The sequence below is a fragment of the Diadema antillarum genome, unplaced genomic scaffold (assembly GCF_040938485.1).
Source record: "Diadema antillarum isolate AM-2024a unplaced genomic scaffold, OU_Dant_1.0 scf00000015, whole genome shotgun sequence".
Lineage (NCBI taxonomy): Eukaryota > Metazoa > Echinodermata > Echinoidea > Diadematoida > Diadematidae > Diadema > Diadema antillarum.
This window is the reverse complement of record NW_027270904.1, coordinates 2137446-2156830: the sequence shown is the minus strand read 5'-3', so window position 1 is coordinate 2156830 and position 19385 is coordinate 2137446. Positions and strand designations below refer to the sequence as shown.

Below are 19385 nucleotides of genomic sequence, written 5' to 3'. Positions count from 1 at the left end.
ATACTATTAAAGTGTCTGTTTACCCATGTTTGCAGACACAACAAACTATTGACATCAATCACCTTGAGTCTCATTACGTGACCAAGACATTGCTTGTACATTTCACACATTTCTGTTTGCGGAGTATGAGGCAAACTGCCGGTAGCAGGCCTGACCACAAGTAGTTGATTGATTTTGTTGATACTAATGAAGAGTTACACACAAAGGTGTGTTTTTCAAAATTAATGGTATTTTTGTCGTACTATCCATGCTGCCAATGCAACAAATATGTCTGGAATCTAACCGTCAACGAAAAGATATTACACAATCCCCCTAATCCCTATTGTGACACCATGGCCTTTGCTTTGGAGGTACAGTCACACCTGTCTTTGCTGCCACCTGTCTATAGCAGCCACCTGTCTATAGCAGCCACTAAATTACTGAATTATAGACCCTTTACATGTATACACATTATCGATCCCCTTGAACTTGCTCGTGAACCCCATTCATGCAAAACTGTTACGAACCAGTTCCCTAGCCTGGACATAAATAATTAATTCAAAAATATTTCATAAATAAATGTACAGTGTATTTTCGTTAATTGAGTAATGCCTTTACACGTAATTAAATCTTCAGTTAATTCTGAATCAAAAGAACGGAAGAACACTCTTGTAGGCTAAACAGAAAATCTAAAATGAAGTTAAAAAAAAAATCACCATTCTGCTCATATAAACTTATTTGCTGTTTTGTTGCTGTTGTAAGAATAGCATGCAGTATTTCATGCTGTTATGCAATGCAAGTGTTGAAATTCAAAATGGCCACAGACCTGTCTATAGTGGCCACCTGTCTATAACGGCCACTTTTGTGGTTTTCCTTGAATGCCCACTATAGACATGTTTGTCTGTATATTGTTAAAAGCTCTGGTAGGTTTGCTAGCTTTTAATACATCTAGGACAAGTTTGGATGAAGCACTGAATGCTGGTGGCAAAGCTTGGCAATTGTTAACCTGTTGAGGATGAGTCCTGAGTATTCTCTGGTAGGAGTCTATGGGAAATGCGTGTTGTAGCAAAATCAAACTGTCCTCAATGGGTTAAGTGCCTGGCGCAGGAAGGGTTAAGCAAGACATAATTCTCACATTTCTGTTTGAAGAGTTACAGGTAAAGCAAACTACCGGTAGCACGCCTGGGCACGAGTAGTTGATTGATATTGTTGATACTAATGTAGAGTTATGCACAAAGGTGTGTGTCTTTCAAAAGTAGTGACGTCACAAAAAAAAAGGTGCAAAAATACTGTTAGCAAGATATAGGTTTAGTGGATTAAAGATGATTGAAGATTGTATTTCATTATACCTTTATTTATGCACAGCACATGCTTCATGTCATTGACTGTTCTTCCCCAGGGGCCCGTTGCATAAAAGTTACTGTTATGGTAACTTTGCCATCTAATGGTAACTTCCATGAAAATCTTGATTTTGATTGGCTGCTGATTATTGTTGCCATGGAAGTTACCATTGGATTGTAAAGTTACCATAATAGTAACTTTCATGCAACGGGCCCCAGGTCTGTGCAGATGAAAATACGAAATAGATACGATGTATAAACAAAATCATACAGAACAATGTGATTAAGATAAATACAATGATCATATCTATGGTACACATAAAGACAAACAAACATGTATTTATTAAGGATATTCATACGCAATTACTATATTTTATCAGTGTTCAAAATGAAAGAATGGAAATCAAAGGAGGCTGAAAGAGAGTGAGAGCTAGGCATATGGAGAAGAGAGTGAGAGGGAGAAAGAGAGAGAGAGGGGGAGAGAGAGAGAGGGGGAGAGAGAGAGCTGAAGAAAATACATGAGAAGGAATGATAACAACTGTATATACTGAATGCACCAAAGTGTGATCAGCAAGATGTGAGCACGACAGATAACCATAAAAGCTGTGGGGGGTTTTTTCCGCCAAAATATTTCTGCACCCCAATGTAAATTGTGATGTCAGCCATTCGCTAATAGGGAGTGTGCAAAATTTGCTTCTGCGCATGATCAAATCCGAGAACCGTCCCGTCCTGGGGAAAACGAGTAGGGTATTCGGCCAAAATAGCGTTCCGTCCCGATGCAGCTGGGCAGGAGTGAGCCAGCCAGCCAGCCAGCCAGCCAGCCAGTCAGCAATCTTGTCCCCACGCCTCCATCCTAACAGGAAAGCGAAACTGCCTAGATATGGGGACAGGAGTCCGAGTACGGGGACTGTCACAGATGATTGCTTCCGTGTATTCTTGGTCTTCCCGTCGTGTAGCGAAAACTCCCTATTTATTTTTGCTGGATAAAACTTGCATGGCTCAACAGCGACAGTATCTAATGGCACTTCTAAATGTTTGTGATGTGATGACCAATTGACTGATCGTCTAGCTAGAATCTTTTAAGGTGTTGTAAAAAAACATTTGTAAGATTGTGAATTCCACCTTAGTGCAACAAAGCAGTAATCAATATCATACATGACCTTTGACCTCCAGAGAGCGTCGAGTCCTGGAAGAGGACCGGTATGGACCTGTCTCCGCTCCTCTACTCGGCGTGCGAGGCGGCGTCCCACACCCCCACTGAGCAGCTGAAGGGTCATCGGCTGGAGGCGCGGCTGGAGCCCGGTAGCTCCAGGCACGTCCCGGACACCATGCACTCACTGGTCAACCACCTGGTGCCGCTGCTGGACCTCCAACTCCGGCCGGTCCAGATGGCCGCTTACTGCATGTTGGAAAGGTCAGAGACCAATGCATGCACTTTTCCTCTTTGATGTTTCTGCATCTGTACATTAACCCTTTCTGTGCCAGGGATTTTTGACAGTGTGTACAATGCTATGGGATTTTCTGTGCCAGTTACCACTCAAAGCACGCAAAGTCTTAAACACTTGATATTTCTTTATCTTCGATCAGTCCTATCATCTGTATCATGGACTATAGTGTTGGTCTTGTTGGGTATAATTTGCTTCTAACAGTACTGTTGTATGATTCTATTTTCAATTACATTATTCACTTGTCATTTGTCTGCAGGAATATTTGTGATAGCTTTTAGAAAATCAGATTATTCATAGCAGTGTCATGGTTCATGGTCTTAATGCAATATGTAAAAAAAAATGGGCCAGAATTTACAGAGGGCCATTGAGATTCAGGGTACTGCAAGAAGCATGGCAGACATCTTTTGAAACTAAAATCTTTAAAAGGAAGGTCTCTGTAAGGTTTTTCAAGCACATTACTCCTGCCAAATTAGTTCATATCACTGTCCTCCTAAATTTTGCCCTCATGTTAATCTAGCCATATAAAATTTATTTATCTATCCATCCATCCATCCATCCACCCATCTACAAGTGTATCTGTCAATATATGTATCTGTCTCTCAAACTGGCTGCCTATCTTTAACTATCTATCTATCTATCTGTCTATCTATTTATCTTTCTATCTATTTAAGTACATGTATATAACTTTTAAAATGAGAGTATTTTTAAAGCAGAAAATATCTAAGCTTTTTTTTTTACTGTACCTTTGTGACCTTATGCAGAGTTTTGTTGTTAGTTTTTGCTCATACCCAAGTTGGGATATTTATCCACCTTTCTAATCTAGAGTAATGCCGGAGTTTGCCAAGTATGACGAGGAGTTCCTCCAGGTCAGAAACAAGTCTCAGTCTGTCGACGAGGATGAGGCACCAAGCATGTGAGTAGACGCTTGGGAACAGATGCTTTCATTCATTCATTCATTCATTCGTTCGTTCGTTCGTTCGTTCGTTCGTTCGTTCGTTCGTTCGTTCGTTCGTTCATTCATTCATTCATTCATTCATTCATTCATTCATTCATTCATTCATTCATTCATTCATTCATTCATTCATTCATTCATTCATTCATTCATTCATTCATTCATTCATTCTTTCTTTCATTCATTCATTCTTTCATTCATTCATTCATTCATTCATTCATTCAGTAATACGTATATTGGTTGTTGAAATGGAGAAAAGCAAACAATTACCATGAATATGCTCGGAAATAAAAATGACACAGTGTATTTACTCAGATCTCCATTTATTTTCAGGTTATGTTGACATGCAAAAGCAGGGCACAATTTCCAATATTTGCTGAGGACTAATTACACCAGAAATAGCAAATGTTACCACATGAATGTGCTCAGGGTGCTTAGTATCTCCATTAATTATATAGGACCAATTTTTTCCTTCAGTTACTTGTTTTTCCAAATGGCATAATTCTCTGAAATGTGATCTGCAAAGTTTGATCACATGCACCTCCATTTAAAACTGTGAGCTTTATTGAACAACAACAATAACAAAACAAATGCCCACATTTGGGGTGAAAGTAGACTGTGCACTAACAATGTTTAGCAATAAAAGTATTCAAGCATGGCTGATATGAATAATGAGCTCTGAAAACATTTGTGTTGAAGTTTATCCCAAGTGTCCTTTTGAAAAATGACCTGTTACCTTTGGTTTTGGACAAGTAATACACCCTCTCTCTAAAGTGATTTTCAGTATGGTAAAATATTTCAGGAATTTTCTTTTCTCTGTAATATGTAAGTTTAGATTTTATATGACTGTACCAATCAGGCTTGAAGGTATATCTTCATTCGCTAAACTTCTCATTACTTAGCAGATTTTATCTACACTTTACACGTTACTCTGTGAGTCTTGATTATTCAATCCTCGTTCAAAAATTACAAAACATTGACTAATATTGCAGTAAATGTCATACTTTTTTTTTCTCATCCTTTTTTTTCTCAATCCATATTTACTTCAGATCCCCACCGACAGGTCTTCAGAAGCTGCTAGAGTCGTCAACAGACTTTTGGGAAGTTTTACTACATGATGCACCTATTGGTGAATGCACATTGGTGGAGCCAGGCAGTGAGGCGTTTGCTCAAGCTAGGTCCTGCCTCCTGGTGTGGAGACTATACCTGTCTATATTCAGAGCTGCTAGTATGGAAGTGAGTTTTAGGAAAACTATCTTACATCTCTTTAACAGTCATGGAAAAAATGTAATTGTGTAATTGTAGTACATGCTTTTAATAGGATTGTTCCTTTTGTGTGTGGGGGGGGGGGAGGGAGGAAACATAACTTTCTTGATTACTATGTAAATTAATGCATTTTATGTATACATCTATCTATTTTTAGTTTTCAGATCAAGGTTTGTTGTGTTTTGTTTCGTTTTCATTGGCAGAGTTACATCAGTGAGATGTCAAAGTCTGTGAAACTTCTGTATTTATGATGTTTGCATTTGGAAGTAGTGAACAAAATAAAGAAAATTAAGTGTTTACAAGACAGCTGACTGTAGCTTTTACCTTGGGCCTCTTGTACAATTGTCTTCAAAAAACAAAGTTGAGGAAAATTTGTTGAGGTCAATGTTTATCCTGTCTCATTTTTCTGTCAATAGGTCAGAGCTCAGTATTCATCCTACCTCAAAAAGACCAAAGGAATCCATTCCCTGCTTGCCAGTCTCTTCTGCCTGATGCCTGAGAATCCTACCATAGGTCACGGCAGGTCAACGACCCCCAGCAAAGGGTCACAGGTCACCATGTTCAGTGAAAAACCAACGCTGAGCCCAAAAGGTATTAGTGTGTCTTTGTAAATCATATATTTTATGTTTGAACTACAGTGGTATGTAAATGGTGTGTGTTTACTTGTGTACGGGCTGATTTTCATTGAAATTTGTACTGCGATGTTGAGATACCTCATAAAGAATGTCGAAGAGGGGCAATTTGTCAGTCAGTTGCAATAAAAATAACTTAATGCAAGAATCATTAATTTGAATAAATACACAGCATTTCCTGTTACAATTTGTGTAAGGGATAAAGAACCATTGCTGGCTATCGCGCTAAAGCTGGTAGTCTAGGGGATATAATGCCTGTCTAGCAATCAGGAGGTCATGAGTTCAAATCCCACTCTAGTATGTATGCCCTTGATTTCTTTTCATGGCTAGTACTCAAACACTGAATAGTCAGTGTTTACTTATGTTGATGAAAGCCAATATTCAATCACTGGTAAAAAAAAAAAAAAGGAGCTGTATAATGACAGTGCTTATAAAATATTTTATACCATTTTGTTTGTATTCGGTTCAGTTTGGCTGTTCACTGACTCTGATATGATTTGAGTCGAGATAAGAGAGCTCATTTGGAAGAATGAATTTGTGCCCTTTTATCTTTGATGAAGAATGTTCTTGGTATCATTCAATCATCACATGACCAAAGCGCCCTCTGGGGCTTTTCTGAGGAAAATGTCTCAGTGCGTTCTGACACTATCTTTTGCTCTTCTGTTGACAGGATCACCGCTGAAGTCTGTGGATGAGGTGCAGCACCTTGCCTGCTCAGTTTACTACAGCATCTTGAAGAATGTGCCGGCCATTGCCCGCATGTGGTGGAACCAGCAGGACAGGAGGCTAGCCCCATATGTAGATAAGTACGTTGGTTCCAGATATGGGACACACATGAATTTTAATACATTACAAGCATTGCAGTCAATACCATTGTTTCAATAGACTGTGTTATTGTGCGCTGTGTATTGCCTGACATGTTTTGGCATGTTCTTTGCTATGTACTGTTGCCTGTTGGTAACATGACATTTGCTCCTACAACAATTCGTTGATTGAGAATGATAGGGGTGTTAAGTTGCCATTAAAGCCATAGTAATCGAGGCACCTTTGAATGCCCTTATCATTCTCACCTGACGACTTACTCTAATCTTACTTTCTACAAGGACTTAGGGTTGGGGTTAGGGTTGAGATAGGGTTTTAGGTTTAGTTTGATGTGAGGATTAGTATCAGGGTTAGGGTTATGTTTGTGGGTAGAATTCATGCTTGGCTTAGTGTGCAGATATTTCATGGGAGCCATTGTCACAAGAGCCTACATGTATGTCATGGAACCTGCCTGTTGCGATGTATTGACTTAACTCTTTTCTTTTTTGCTCTTTTGTCCCAAATTAGGTTCACCACCAAGTACGTCAGTCCTCTGCTTTGCGCCGAGGAGATCCAGAGTGTCCAGGAGAGCTCCCTTGAGGCAGAGAACCTGGTGGTCAAGGCCCGACTGGCCACCCGTGAGGTAGTGGCCACCTACTCTATGCAGGACCTTGTCATTGAGATGATGGTCACCCTGCCCACCAACCACCCGCTGGGCCCCATCGAGGTCGACAATCGCAAGAAGGTGGCTGTGGGCACCTCCCAGTGGCGTCAGTGGACCCTGATGCTGACCATGTTTCTAACGCACCAGGTAAGACAAACAGATGGGGCACTTTGGGTAGAGACACATTAATTTAAAGGGATGGCATACAACTTGGTAGAGATGTTGATTCAGGTTTAAATTTTTTGCAAGATAATTAAAAACCGCTTGAATTAAATATTAAAAAGCATACCATTCTAAGAGGAATTCACAGTTTATTTGATGAAAATCGGTTTTAAAATGGCTGTGATATCCAAAAACAAAGTAAAACAAAGTGGTCCTAATAAATGGTGGGACCCACCTTTTCTTAGGATCACTTTGTGTGTGGACATCTCAGCCATTTCAAAACCAATTCTCATCAAATAAACTTTGAATTCCACTTAGAATGGTATGCTCTTTAATATTTCATTCAAGCGGTTTCTAATTATCTTGCAAAAGGCTTAAACATGAATCAACATCTCTACCAAAACTATACCATCCCTTTAAGGCACCATGGTTTTATAGGAATTGTCCATATGGAGCCTACCTTGAGCTGTACCTTGATTTGAAACACCTTGTACTTAGGCACCCTCATTTTTGGGTATTTTGATTCAGGGTATCTTGGCATTATAAGCATCTTGATTTATCACCGTGATTGTGACAAACCAATCTAAGGCACCTTGGTTAAGGATGCCTTGGATGATGGCCACCATGAGTTTGGGCTCCTTGAAAGAGGAACGTCCATGCCCACAGAAGATTCTTTACTCATGTACAGAGATTAATGAACTTTGATCTTTCAAGCACTGTTGTACTGTTCTTATTACCTCCACCAAGGAAGGAATTTATGTTTTCATCAGCGTTGGTTGTTTGTTTGTTTGTCTTTGTGCAGAATAACTTTAAAAGTTGTGAACAGATTTGGATGAAACTTACTGGAAAAGTTGTTAATGACACAAGCAACAGATGATAAAATTTTGGCAGTGATCTGGAAATTTTTATGAATTTTTAAAGGACTTTAAATATTTTGGCAAATAGGGTCATTGAACTTGAGAGTTCAAGCTGCGCGTATGTAAGCTTTGCATACATGCACTAAAGCGCGTGCTCTGCTCGAGGCACCGTGCAGCAGGAAGCTGATGAGGGAAACGTAAGGTTTCTTGCTTTATCATTGACTTGAGTTATTGGGCAATTTTCATCATACGTGTTTTGATGGAAATGAGCTGCTTGGTGGAGGTCTGTGCTCTCTCATTGCTTTTCTAGGTTTTGTAATGTTTTTGACAATTTGAAAAGAGCAGCTATACCAGTCAGAAATGATGTCACCAGTGTCGTGATACTGAGAAGCTGTTGTGGTTCAATGGATATGACTACAGGCCTCCAATCATTAGGTCCCTGGTTCAAGCCCCTAGCTGCAGCAGTTGTTGTGCCCTCAGCAAGGCACTTTTCCTTTAACGGAGTTATTCCAGGGAAACTAAAAGCTGTGGTCCCATCTTGCTTGGAAACATTCATTGCTTTCTTATCATAATTCAGACCTATTGAAGAACTTCACGTATGAAACATTTCAGCAGTAGGAGCTGATTATCCCTTTTTTGTATGTTGGTTACTTTGGACAGTGTGTACAATGCTAGGGGGTTTACTGTGACAATCAGCACTCACAGCACACAAAGGCTTAAGAAATATTTACAAATAATGAAAATGTGTTTAGCCTGAATTGGATGAAATCTTTTGCAACCAGTGAAAAATAGACCAACAGACAAATAAATTGACATATCGTTGGTGGGGTGACAAAGCCTCGTATCTCAAAAATGTCAAATGTTCAGGAGAGCTAAAAAACATGGCTGCCATAACATGTAAGTCAATGGAAACAGCCAACTTTTATTTATCATTTGTGACCTTATTTTTGCACATGGGCATATAAGGATTGGGAATTACATAGTAATGGTTCCTAGCTTCAATATAATGAAGAAAACTCATTTTCACCAAATATTGAGATACGAGGTTTTATCACCCCACCAACGATATTTCACTGAGTGTGCAGGTGCATGAATCGTAATGACCAAAGTCAGTATGATGTTTTTGTTATGTATGACTTTCTTGCTAGACCTTTATATTCCAAATGTAGACAAGATCAGAAAGGGATTACTGTAAAAGTGGAAATTTTGCTGATTTCGAGTAACCAGAAGCTGTCGCGAAAATAAAAGCACGCAAATATTTTTTGCAGGCCATATGTTCCAGTAATTAATATCCTGATTCCACGGAAGTAAAAACATGCGAAGTTCTTCTTATTCGGCTGAGCGTGAAAAATTGCTCACACTAAAATATCCACTTTTACAGTATTACCTCTTGACTGAAGGGACTTGTTCAGCATTCTGTCTATTAGACTTCAACTGCAAAACTAGACCAGAATCAACAGAGTATTCATAATGCATTGCATGAAAAACAAAACATAGCAACCTCACACCATAGTTTAAGATACTCGCTTCCTGTACCAATAATCATTTTTTTTTTTAATGGTTAAGTAGCCACCAGCATATTATTTGGCTTCTGAGAAGATTTATGGCTGAGACAAATAATGCAAATGACGTTTATGTGGTGAAAGCTTTCATCTGAATTTATCCCATAAAAAGAAAACAAAACAAATGGAAAACTGATCGCAAAATGAAGTGCCATTTTCAAACATTTTAATGTAAGTCTCTCATCAGATAAAATAAAACCTCTTTAATGATACCTCTATCACAAGGATTATTCTTTAAGTTATGATAAAGAATATCCCATGTTTTCACATTTTTTTCTTTCATTTTTTTAGCCAGTTTAATTGCAAATATCTCAAATTGACAAGAATGGAATTAACTCGATTTGAAATCAAACTCTTCATATAGTCATACACGAGCACTAACGCCACAATGACTGTTAGTAAGATTTGTGTGGGTGTTTGGAAGATCTCAAGCAAGTGTGTGTGAGGCCAAGTTTGAGACTGTGCTGATGAGTGCATGTTTCAAGCTGTCAGTCACTGTGCCATTGTGTTAAAGGACAAGTCCACCTTCATATACATAAGGATTGAGAGAATGCAGCAATATTAGTAGAACATATCAGTGACAGTTTGAGGGAAATTGGACAATCCGTTCAAAACTTACGAATATTTTAAGTATCTGCGCAGTCACTGCTGGAAGAGAAGACTACTACAGTGTATGATGTCACATGCGTACAAATATATAAGGAAAATAAAAAGAGAATTTCACAAAACTTTACTTTTTGAATAAAGTGCACAGTTCTTCGACTTGCTACTGACGTATGTTAAGGGTAATATTATTCCCCCTGCCTTCTGAAAGAGAGAAGTCGAGTGTTCTTTTGTTATGCGAGAAAAATGGAAATATGTTGAATTTTTTTTATTCCTCCTTTATATCGTTGTACTCATGTGACATCACAAGCTATAGTAGTCTTTTCATCCAGCCGTGACTGAGCAGAAACTTCAAAAATTCATAACTTTTTAACGAATTGTCGGATTTTGCTCAAACTCTCACTGATGTGTTCTACTAATATTGCTGCATTCACTCAACCCACATGTCTATGAAGGTGAACTTGTCCTTTAAGGTGTTCTGAATGAATGGAGGCTGCTTACTTTGTGATTAATGCAGAGCTGCTCAGTCTCTGTGACTGTGCAGGAGGCTTCCTGAATGTTGACGTAGATCCTCTCATCATGTCCTTCAGAAGAGGTTCACCTGAGCTATTAGAAGAAGGGCGCTATTGTGTTTTAAGATTTGAGCATAAATGAAAACAAAACAGTCAATTTTCATGAAATAAAAAGTTTATTTAATCAAACATTGATAGATTTATAAGCATTGTTCCAAATATAGGGTAAAATAGCACCCTGGGGTTTTAATTTGTAATATTTTACTGAAAATAAATTAAATCATTTAAAATTGACATCATAATGTAGAGGAGATTGAGCTCTACATCATGATACCATAACTTAATACCCCCCCCCCCAAAAAAAAACCAAACAAACAAACAAACAAAACAAAACAAAACAAAACAAAACAAAAAAACCCAAAACCAAAAAAAAAGAAAAGAAAATTGCAATAAAGCCTTTCTGGTTCTCAGCTGACAATGTATGTGTTGATTGAGTGAATGCAGTAATATTAGTAGAACACATCACTGAAAGTTTGAGGAAAATCGAACAATCCATTTGAAAGTTATGAATTTTTGAAGTGTCAGTGCTGCCGTTGCTGAATGAGAAGACTACAACAGTCTGTGATATCACTGCAATAGTTTATTATACTAGAAAAACAAACAGAATTCAACATACTTTCATATTTCTAGCAAAATGAAAAAGCACGTGACTTACATTTTTCAGAAAGCAAGGGGGAACAATATTACCCTGTACATGTGTCAGGAACAAGTCAATGAAATGTGTACAGTTCCTAAATAATGAAATTTTGTAGAATTCTATTCATATTTTCTTCAGCTTAAATTTATTTCACGTTTCTTTAAAGATAAATGGCATCCTAAAGCATAACTACATACAAACAATGGCAAATGCAAGCAAATGAACAAGCAAAGCACTGTAATCCAATAAACACAGTAGATGTGACTGATGATTATTGAGTGATGAACAACATGCTTTTCATTTAAGGACATCGGAGCCAAATTTTAGTTCAACCCCTCCAACTGTAAATATCAGTTATCCTAGTTATTCCTTATCAGTAGAACTAAAGTGGAACAAGTTGGTCCAGATAGGAAACATGAAAAACAATTAATCTTCCGTGTTGGTCGTATCATTTTTTATTCTTTACCATCCTTTAACCCTTTGAAGGTGAGTCTGAGTATACTCGGGCAAGTGTCTATGGGAAATGCTTGTCGTAGCAAAATCAGCCTGTCCTCAACGGGTAAACATAAATCTCAATTGGGAATCATTTACAGGGATGAGACTTGAAACATTCCTCAACTATCAGAGAGGTCAGTAGCTACAAAAAAAATGTGACCAATGACCTAGTGACCATTGTCTTCCACCTACATAATTTCCCTCCCCTTCTCTTCCCTCCCCACCCTTTCCCCATTTCCTCGTCTCCTTCTCCTTCCTCCCCCTCCCACAATCCACCCCTGTCCACCCCCTTATCCCAATCCCCATCCCATTCCCCTCCCCATTACTTGCCCCATCACCAACCCCTTCCCCTCCCCATCCCCTTCCCCCATAACTTGCCCCTGCTCACCCCTTAATCTTCCCCTTCCCTTCCACGCCCAATCCCCATCCCATTCCCCTCCCCATTACTTGCCCCATCACCAACCCCTTCCCCTCCCCATCCCCTTCCCCCATAACTTGCCCCTGCTCACCCCTTAATCTTCCCCTTCCCTTCCATGCCCAATCCCCATCCCATTCCCCTCCCCATTACTTGCCCCATCACCAACCCCTTCCCCTCCCCATCCCCTTCCCCCATAACTTGCCCCTGCTCACCCCTTAATCTTCCCCTTCCCTTCCACGCCCAATCCTCACCCCATTCCCTTCCCCATTACCTGCCCCATCACCAACCCATTTCCCCTCCCCTTCCTCTCCCCATTCCATTCCTTCCACTCATCTGATCGCCATGCACCCATCTGTTTCCCCTCCCTTCCCCCTTGTCATCACCGTCCCTTTCCCCTCCCCCTCCCTTCTTCCTCCTAATCCCCTTTCCCTTCCCTCCCCCTCCCCTCCTCCTTTCCTACCTCATTCCCTTCCCCTCCACTCCCTTCACCATCCTTTCCCCTCCCCATTACCTACCCCATTACCTGCCCCATCACCAACCCCCTTCCCCTCCCCTTAACCATCCCCTCCCATTCCCCTTCTCCTTCCCCTTCCTATTACCTTCCTCCTCCCCCTCCCTGCTTCCTTCCAATCCCCTTTCCCATCCTTTCCCTCCCCTCCCCTCCGTTCCTCCTCCCCTTCCCCATTACCTTCCCCTCCCCTCCCTTCACCATCCTTTTTCCCTCTCCATTACCTACCCCATCACCTGCTCTGTTGCCAACCCCCTTCCCCCATTCCCCTTCCCCTCCTCTTCCCCTTCTCCTTCCCTTCCCTATTGCCTTTTCCTCCCCCTCTCCTTCCCCTCCCAATGACCTACCCCTTCTCCACATCTCTTATTCTGAGGGTCTTCTTGTCAGTAAAATGAACATCCAATTCATCAGCAACACAGTACTTATAGGTGTACTTCCTTTTGTCTGCACAGAGGTATTCATGTGGGAATTGTGCAGTCATTCACACCTGAATCGGTTTTATTGTCTTGTTTCCACGTTTTGAGGAAATTCAGTGAAATGCTTGCAAGAGAGCTCGACAACATCATCCTCAGTGTACAGGCATGCAGATAATGACTTTTTTACCCCTTGAGGACGAGTCCTGAGTATACTCGGGCAGGTGTCTATGGGAAATGGGTGTTGTTGCAAAATCAGTCCGTCCTCAATGGGTTAATCTATATGTCAAAATACGCAGAAATTTGTAAGGAAGTGACAATGTTGCCTCATCTTATTTATAGCGCACTTGATTATCACCAATATCATTTTTTTTTTTCAAGTATGAGTCATTTTCAACTCTAAAAGTCTACCACTTTTGTCACGACTTGCATGATTTTAATGGAACTTTCACTTTTCTGTTTGTGTATCATGGTTCTTCTCAGTAACATCACATTTAATCCAAAGTGTTGTTTCCCCGTAAGCTTGTTAATAGCTTCAAGTGTTTCCCTTTAAACTTGTTAATGGCTTGATGTTATGTGCCTCCCAGTTGGGGGAAGGGCAGTCAGTCACAGGCTTGATAATTTAGGAAACTCTCTTCGGAGTTAGAGGGAGATGGACAGATCCAAGCCAGAAATTGCAACTCCTTGATCATGTGAAGATTATAGGCCTAATCCCCAAATAGATCCAGTTTCGGGCTCCCGATAGCAATCTGAGATTGTGAAGAGTGATTAGCACTGGCGAGAAAACAGGGCCAGCCGCATGATGACAAATTCTTTTGTGCGCAATAGCTCCTTTAGATCATCACTAAAATTAAACACTCACAAAGAAAGCCACCCTAAAGCACTGAGGATTTCTTTAACGCTTGAACAAGATGTTTTAACATACAGCCTTTTAAAAAAAAAGGAAAAAAAGTCATTTAATAAATCCGTCATCTTCATTCCTACAAACAAAGTTAGATGCCAGTATACACTTTATGTACATACATTTTAGCTGTGACCTCCTGTGTGAGAAAAGTGCTTCACTGAGAAAAGCCTTGTATTAATTGTCTGTTATGATGTGTGTAATTTAATATAAGGAAAACTTGTTTCAGAATTCCCTGCGATTTGTAAGTATGTAGTATGATTGTATTACTAATGAAATTACTTTGTAAGATAAGAATGTTAGCTAGAGCGAAAGACAGTTGACCAAAATATTCTCATGTGTTATTTGCTGTAGCTAAATGTGTGAATAATGAATTATGATTGCATGTGAAAGGGACCAAACTCAGGGGCAGATCCAGGAATTCCGTAAAGGGGAGGCGCCTTTACAAAATTAAAGGGGGAGTGGAGCATGCCCACCCCCATTTTTTTCTTGTTATTTCTTTTGTTTTAACAAAAAAAGAATAAAGAGGGGTGCATGCACCCCCTCCTCTGGATCCACCTCTGAAACTAGCCACAAAAGTTTGTTTGTTTGTTTGTTTTTTTTTTTTCAATAGTTTGATGCCACACCAAGTTTGTAACAATACAAATAGTGAATGGTCCTGAGTGTAATGGTACAAGATTTTGCAAGAGGTGAATCTTGAGGCGCTCTATTTAACGAGGTGAAGCTGAGTTGAATAGTGCACCTCATCTTTCACTGAGTGTGAAATTTTGTTCCATTGCACGGGTAAAGACCATTCACTATTTGTTTTTTACAACACCTCGGATGTCAATGGATGTGGCCCATACCAACTCTTGAATATAGTGTCGAAATGGCAACCATTTTGCATGAAAGGCAAATGATTTTACGTTGTATTTTGATACAGTTGTATACATGTGAAAGCAATCAGTTGAAATAGTTGTTGACTGTAAAATGAGTGACTGTGTGCACCCTTGTATTATGGAACTGATTTAGTACATGCGGCAAAGGTTTCAGGAGATCTATGTTTTCAAGATACCTAATGCCATGTTGCAGTGAGCATGTCAGCATAGCCAAAATTGCAAGCAGGTTTAAGTAGAAAAATGCATTTTAAAAAAAAATGACATTATGCTATTCTAAGCAAAGCCTATCATGTTGTTTTTGTTTGTTTGTTTGTTTGTTTATTTGTTTGTTTGAGATCACCAAAATATAATCTATAAAAGGCATTTCTGGTAGTGATTTGATCAAGTGATGCTCAAGTAAGCTGAATCATGAGAAAAATTATAAAGCCCATTTGAGTTATGACATAAATTACTAAAAACAATTTGTGTGTTGATGTATTGTTTCATGGTATTCTAATATAATTTAATAAATTTGGCAACCAATTTACAAAAGTGAATTGAACATCTTCATCGAAAATCATTTTAATCGGAGAACCTTGACTTATGCACTTGAAATGCTATGTTTTGAATTGGAAACACATAACTTATTAATCTGTCTAGTGTGACAAAAATCTTCAGTCTTATTTGCAATAAAGGAAATGATTATCGAAGTAAGATAATAAGGAAGATATATTGTAGCGTGCATGCATTGAAGTAGCAAGGCAACATCTATTCACAAGCTAGCAATTATAAGTAAATGTATTTTGTTCTTTGTGTGATAGATTTGTATGAGGAAAAGGTTGATTATGACTTATAGTGCAGATTATTATTTGTTGTTGTTGCAAACTAAACGGTCAGTTTTCATGTTACTTTCTCCCTCGCTTATTTCCATCCTCAGAACGGGTCAATCATGGAGGGATTGGAGCTGTGGAGGCGTAACGCCGACAAGCGTTTCGAGGGCGTCGAGGACTGCATGATCTGCTTCTCCGTCATCCACGGCGGCAACTGCTCGCTGCCGAAGCTCACGTGCAAGACTTGTAAGAAGCGGTTCCACTCGGCTTGCTTGGTAAGTGGTGCTGTCATTACTGCATTCATCAAGTACCAGCTGCGCGGCGCCCCTTCACCCTAGCAGAAACTAGAGCACGCACTTTAGTGCGCGTATGAAAACCTCACAAATGCGCAGCTTGAACTCCCAAGTTCATTGACCCTACCCGCCAAAATATCGAAAATCCTTCATAAAATCCACAAAAATTCCTGGATCACTACCAAAATTTAATCATCTGATACTTGTGCCATTCTCAACCTTCCCTGTAAGTTTCATCGAAATCCGTCCACTACTTTCTGAGTTATTTTGCACACAGACAAACAAACAAATGGTGATGAAAACATACATTGTAACCTCCTCCCTTGGGGAGGTAATAAATGCCAAGTGTGTATGCAGATGTGGAGAAGTGTTGCCTAGAGTCTGATTATGAGACTAACAGAAACCCTCCTCAGGACAATACTGCTATTGACTGAACTGGTGTGATGATTTAAGGCAACTGAAAGTATGATAGAATCAAAATACACCCCTAAGAAACAGCTACCAAAGATAAGCCTTCATTGATTTGTATTTAAAGGGTATGCTGGAATGTACACTGCATTTTTCCTCGTAAATATGTGTCAAGCGAATAATTGTGCCTGTGAATGGTCTTTCCACACAGGACTCATATATCATATGTGACCGTGCCCCACAAAACAAACAAAAAGTCGCACCCCTTGATTTTAAAGTGAGGACTCAAAAAAGGTGAAATGGTTCAACTAAGTCAATCTTGGGTTTTTCATATTTTCTGAAAGAGCTATTCTTCTTCTACATTATTCTTCAGTTTAGTATCATAACCTGAATGGGAAAGTGCGTTTTTAGCAGTTTTTCTACAAGCCTTTTTAAGGGAAGAGTAGAGTGACCAGGTTAGTTATAGAGGCCGCTTTTAATGTCTTGACATCCTTTGCACACTCTTCACTTTCAAGTCTAATAACTTTTCAAAGGATGACACTACTGCTGTGAAAGTTAGTATTGATCACGGGCAGAATGTGCTGATAGAACATGCTCAATTTCAGCCTAATCTGATAATCCCTTCATTGTTTCTCCAGTAGTTTACACCCTGTGTTTTGTCCCTTTGAATAGACCGTGTACTTCATAGCATCTTTTCTCAGTTCACACTTTTCCAGAGTGCTTCCTTTCTTTCCAGTATTTGGGTAGGTTAGAGGAGTCCATTTTTATTGAGTTATATATCATTTTAAAGCTTAGAGTCTGCTCTTTCAGAATCTGCCCTTAACTGAAAATCCATTTCTGGCGACTTTTTGTTGATTTTGTGGTGCAGGGTCACATATATCGTATATGACACGGTGTTTGTCTTAACCCGTTGAGGACGAGTCCCGAGTATACTCGGGCAGGTGTCTATGGGAAATGCGTGTTGTAGCAAAATCAAATCATCCTCAACGGGTTAACTCTCTCCCTCCCTCCCTCTCTCACTCTATAAATTAATTTCTCTCTGTCTCTGTCTCATCTTCTCTGCCTTTCAAACTATTTTTGTCTGTTCGTTTTTCTTTGTTCCTACAGTATAAATGGTTCAGTACCAGTACGCAGTCCTCGTGTCCTCTGTGTCGGAGTCCGTTTTGATGACAATCAGTGGTGCAAACCCCAGTGGTGCAAACCAACTGTCGTGCTCTATGTGAGTCCCTCAGGGTCAGAAGTCTACTCTTCTTCATACTGGGACGTTCAATCTTATTCAACGCACACTCTTAACCCGTTCCTTATGAGAACCTGACGGCCTGCGTTATTAAGTCTATGGGCATTTCAGAATTCAGTATGGAACGAGTTAAGGAATCACAGTCATTTTATAGGACATTGCATGGATGAAAGTTTATCTTGATTTGTTTATCGTCATATGTCACAACTTAATGTGGAATGAAACTGAAATGTATATGTGGATTTAGTAAATGAAGAAAATATTAGCATTACACATCAATGAATCTACATATATATTCGGGATAAATTCCCCTTTTAAGGGGACAGTAACCCCCAGGCATATTTGATATATACATATATATATATATATATATATATATATATATATATATATATGAAAAGTTTGTTTGCAAAAACCGATATGTCCATATTTGCCAACTGGAGATATTTGCGATTAAAGGTCAAGAAAAATAAAGAGAATAATAAGAAAATTTCTGCTTCTTTTGACCATAGCTTCAAAAATATACCTTTATATGTAGTGACCAATATATCATTTAAAAGGTATTATTGTATACTTTATGACAGATGCCATACTTCAAAATCTTCAAAAATGGACTTATCGGTTTTTGCAAACAAACTCTTCATATATATATATACATGGATACATGGATTGGTGAATGCAGAATTTTAAGTAGAACATGACGATGAAGTGTTAGGAAATTTGGACAATCTGGTCAGTAGTGATTGTTTTACTAAAAAGTTGTTGTTAACTCTGTTTGGGAGTAATGGTGAATTCATCACTCGATGTAAACTTGCCCATGCAAATAAACCAAACCATGCAATCTTTTTCGCTGCAACTGAAGGGTCACATCTTTCTTTGCAACTGAGATATATGAAAGCCTGAAATGTTGGTCATACAACTGGGTTTGCAACAGTAATTTCATTGCACAAGTTACCTTTTAAACGGTTACAGTATTTTCGAGAACTTAGTGACCTTTTATTAAGAACTAGAAAAGCACTCGGAGAGCGCAGACCTCTGCCAAGCAGCTCATTTCCACCGATACTGTGGACTCCTGTCATAATGAATTCTCGGGACCGGTAGTTTTCTTTTGTTATATCGAAATTTCGTCATAACTGAATAAATAAACTATAGAACACAAAGAACCGGTAATGTTGCAGCCTGAATTTTTATTCATTATAACCAGAATTTTGTTTTAATAACCATGTTCGTTATAACGGGAGTGCACTGTACACGCATGCTGAAAATTGCCCAATTTAGCAAATATAGAAGTCTATTGTTTATGTCACACGCTTCCAGCTGTGCGGCACCTTGCCCAAGCAGAGCACCCGCTTTAGTGTGTGTATGTAAACCTCCAATACGCGTAACTAGAACTTCCAAGTTCATTGACCTTTTATGCCAAAGGATTACAAAAAATCCCTTAAACATACATAAAAATTCCCAGATCACTACCAAAATGTATTCATCTGTTTCTTATGTAATATCAACTTTTCCTGCAAGTTTCATTCAAATCCATTCACAACTTTGAGTTA

At 39.2% G+C, this 19385-nt stretch overlaps 1 protein-coding gene across 1 annotated transcript in view; it reads left to right on the top strand.

Moving 5' to 3' along the window:
• LOC139724447 (E3 ubiquitin-protein ligase listerin-like) overlaps positions 1 to 17833 on the top strand; it is a 59994-nt gene extending 42161 nt beyond the window's left edge. Inside the window, exons 25-32 of the mRNA XM_071635591.1 lie at positions 2493 to 2733; positions 3591 to 3680; positions 4769 to 4955; positions 5402 to 5576; positions 6288 to 6423; positions 6947 to 7229; positions 16005 to 16172; positions 17706 to 17833. Coding sequence (XP_071491692.1) covers positions 2493 to 2733; positions 3591 to 3680; positions 4769 to 4955; positions 5402 to 5576; positions 6288 to 6423; positions 6947 to 7229; positions 16005 to 16172; positions 17706 to 17765 — 1340 coding nt within the window. The 3' untranslated portion in view covers positions 17766 to 17833. The remainder of the gene's footprint in view (positions 1 to 2492; positions 2734 to 3590; positions 3681 to 4768; positions 4956 to 5401; positions 5577 to 6287; positions 6424 to 6946; positions 7230 to 16004; positions 16173 to 17705) is intronic.
• The last annotated feature ends 1552 nt before the right edge of the window (positions 17834 to 19385 follow it).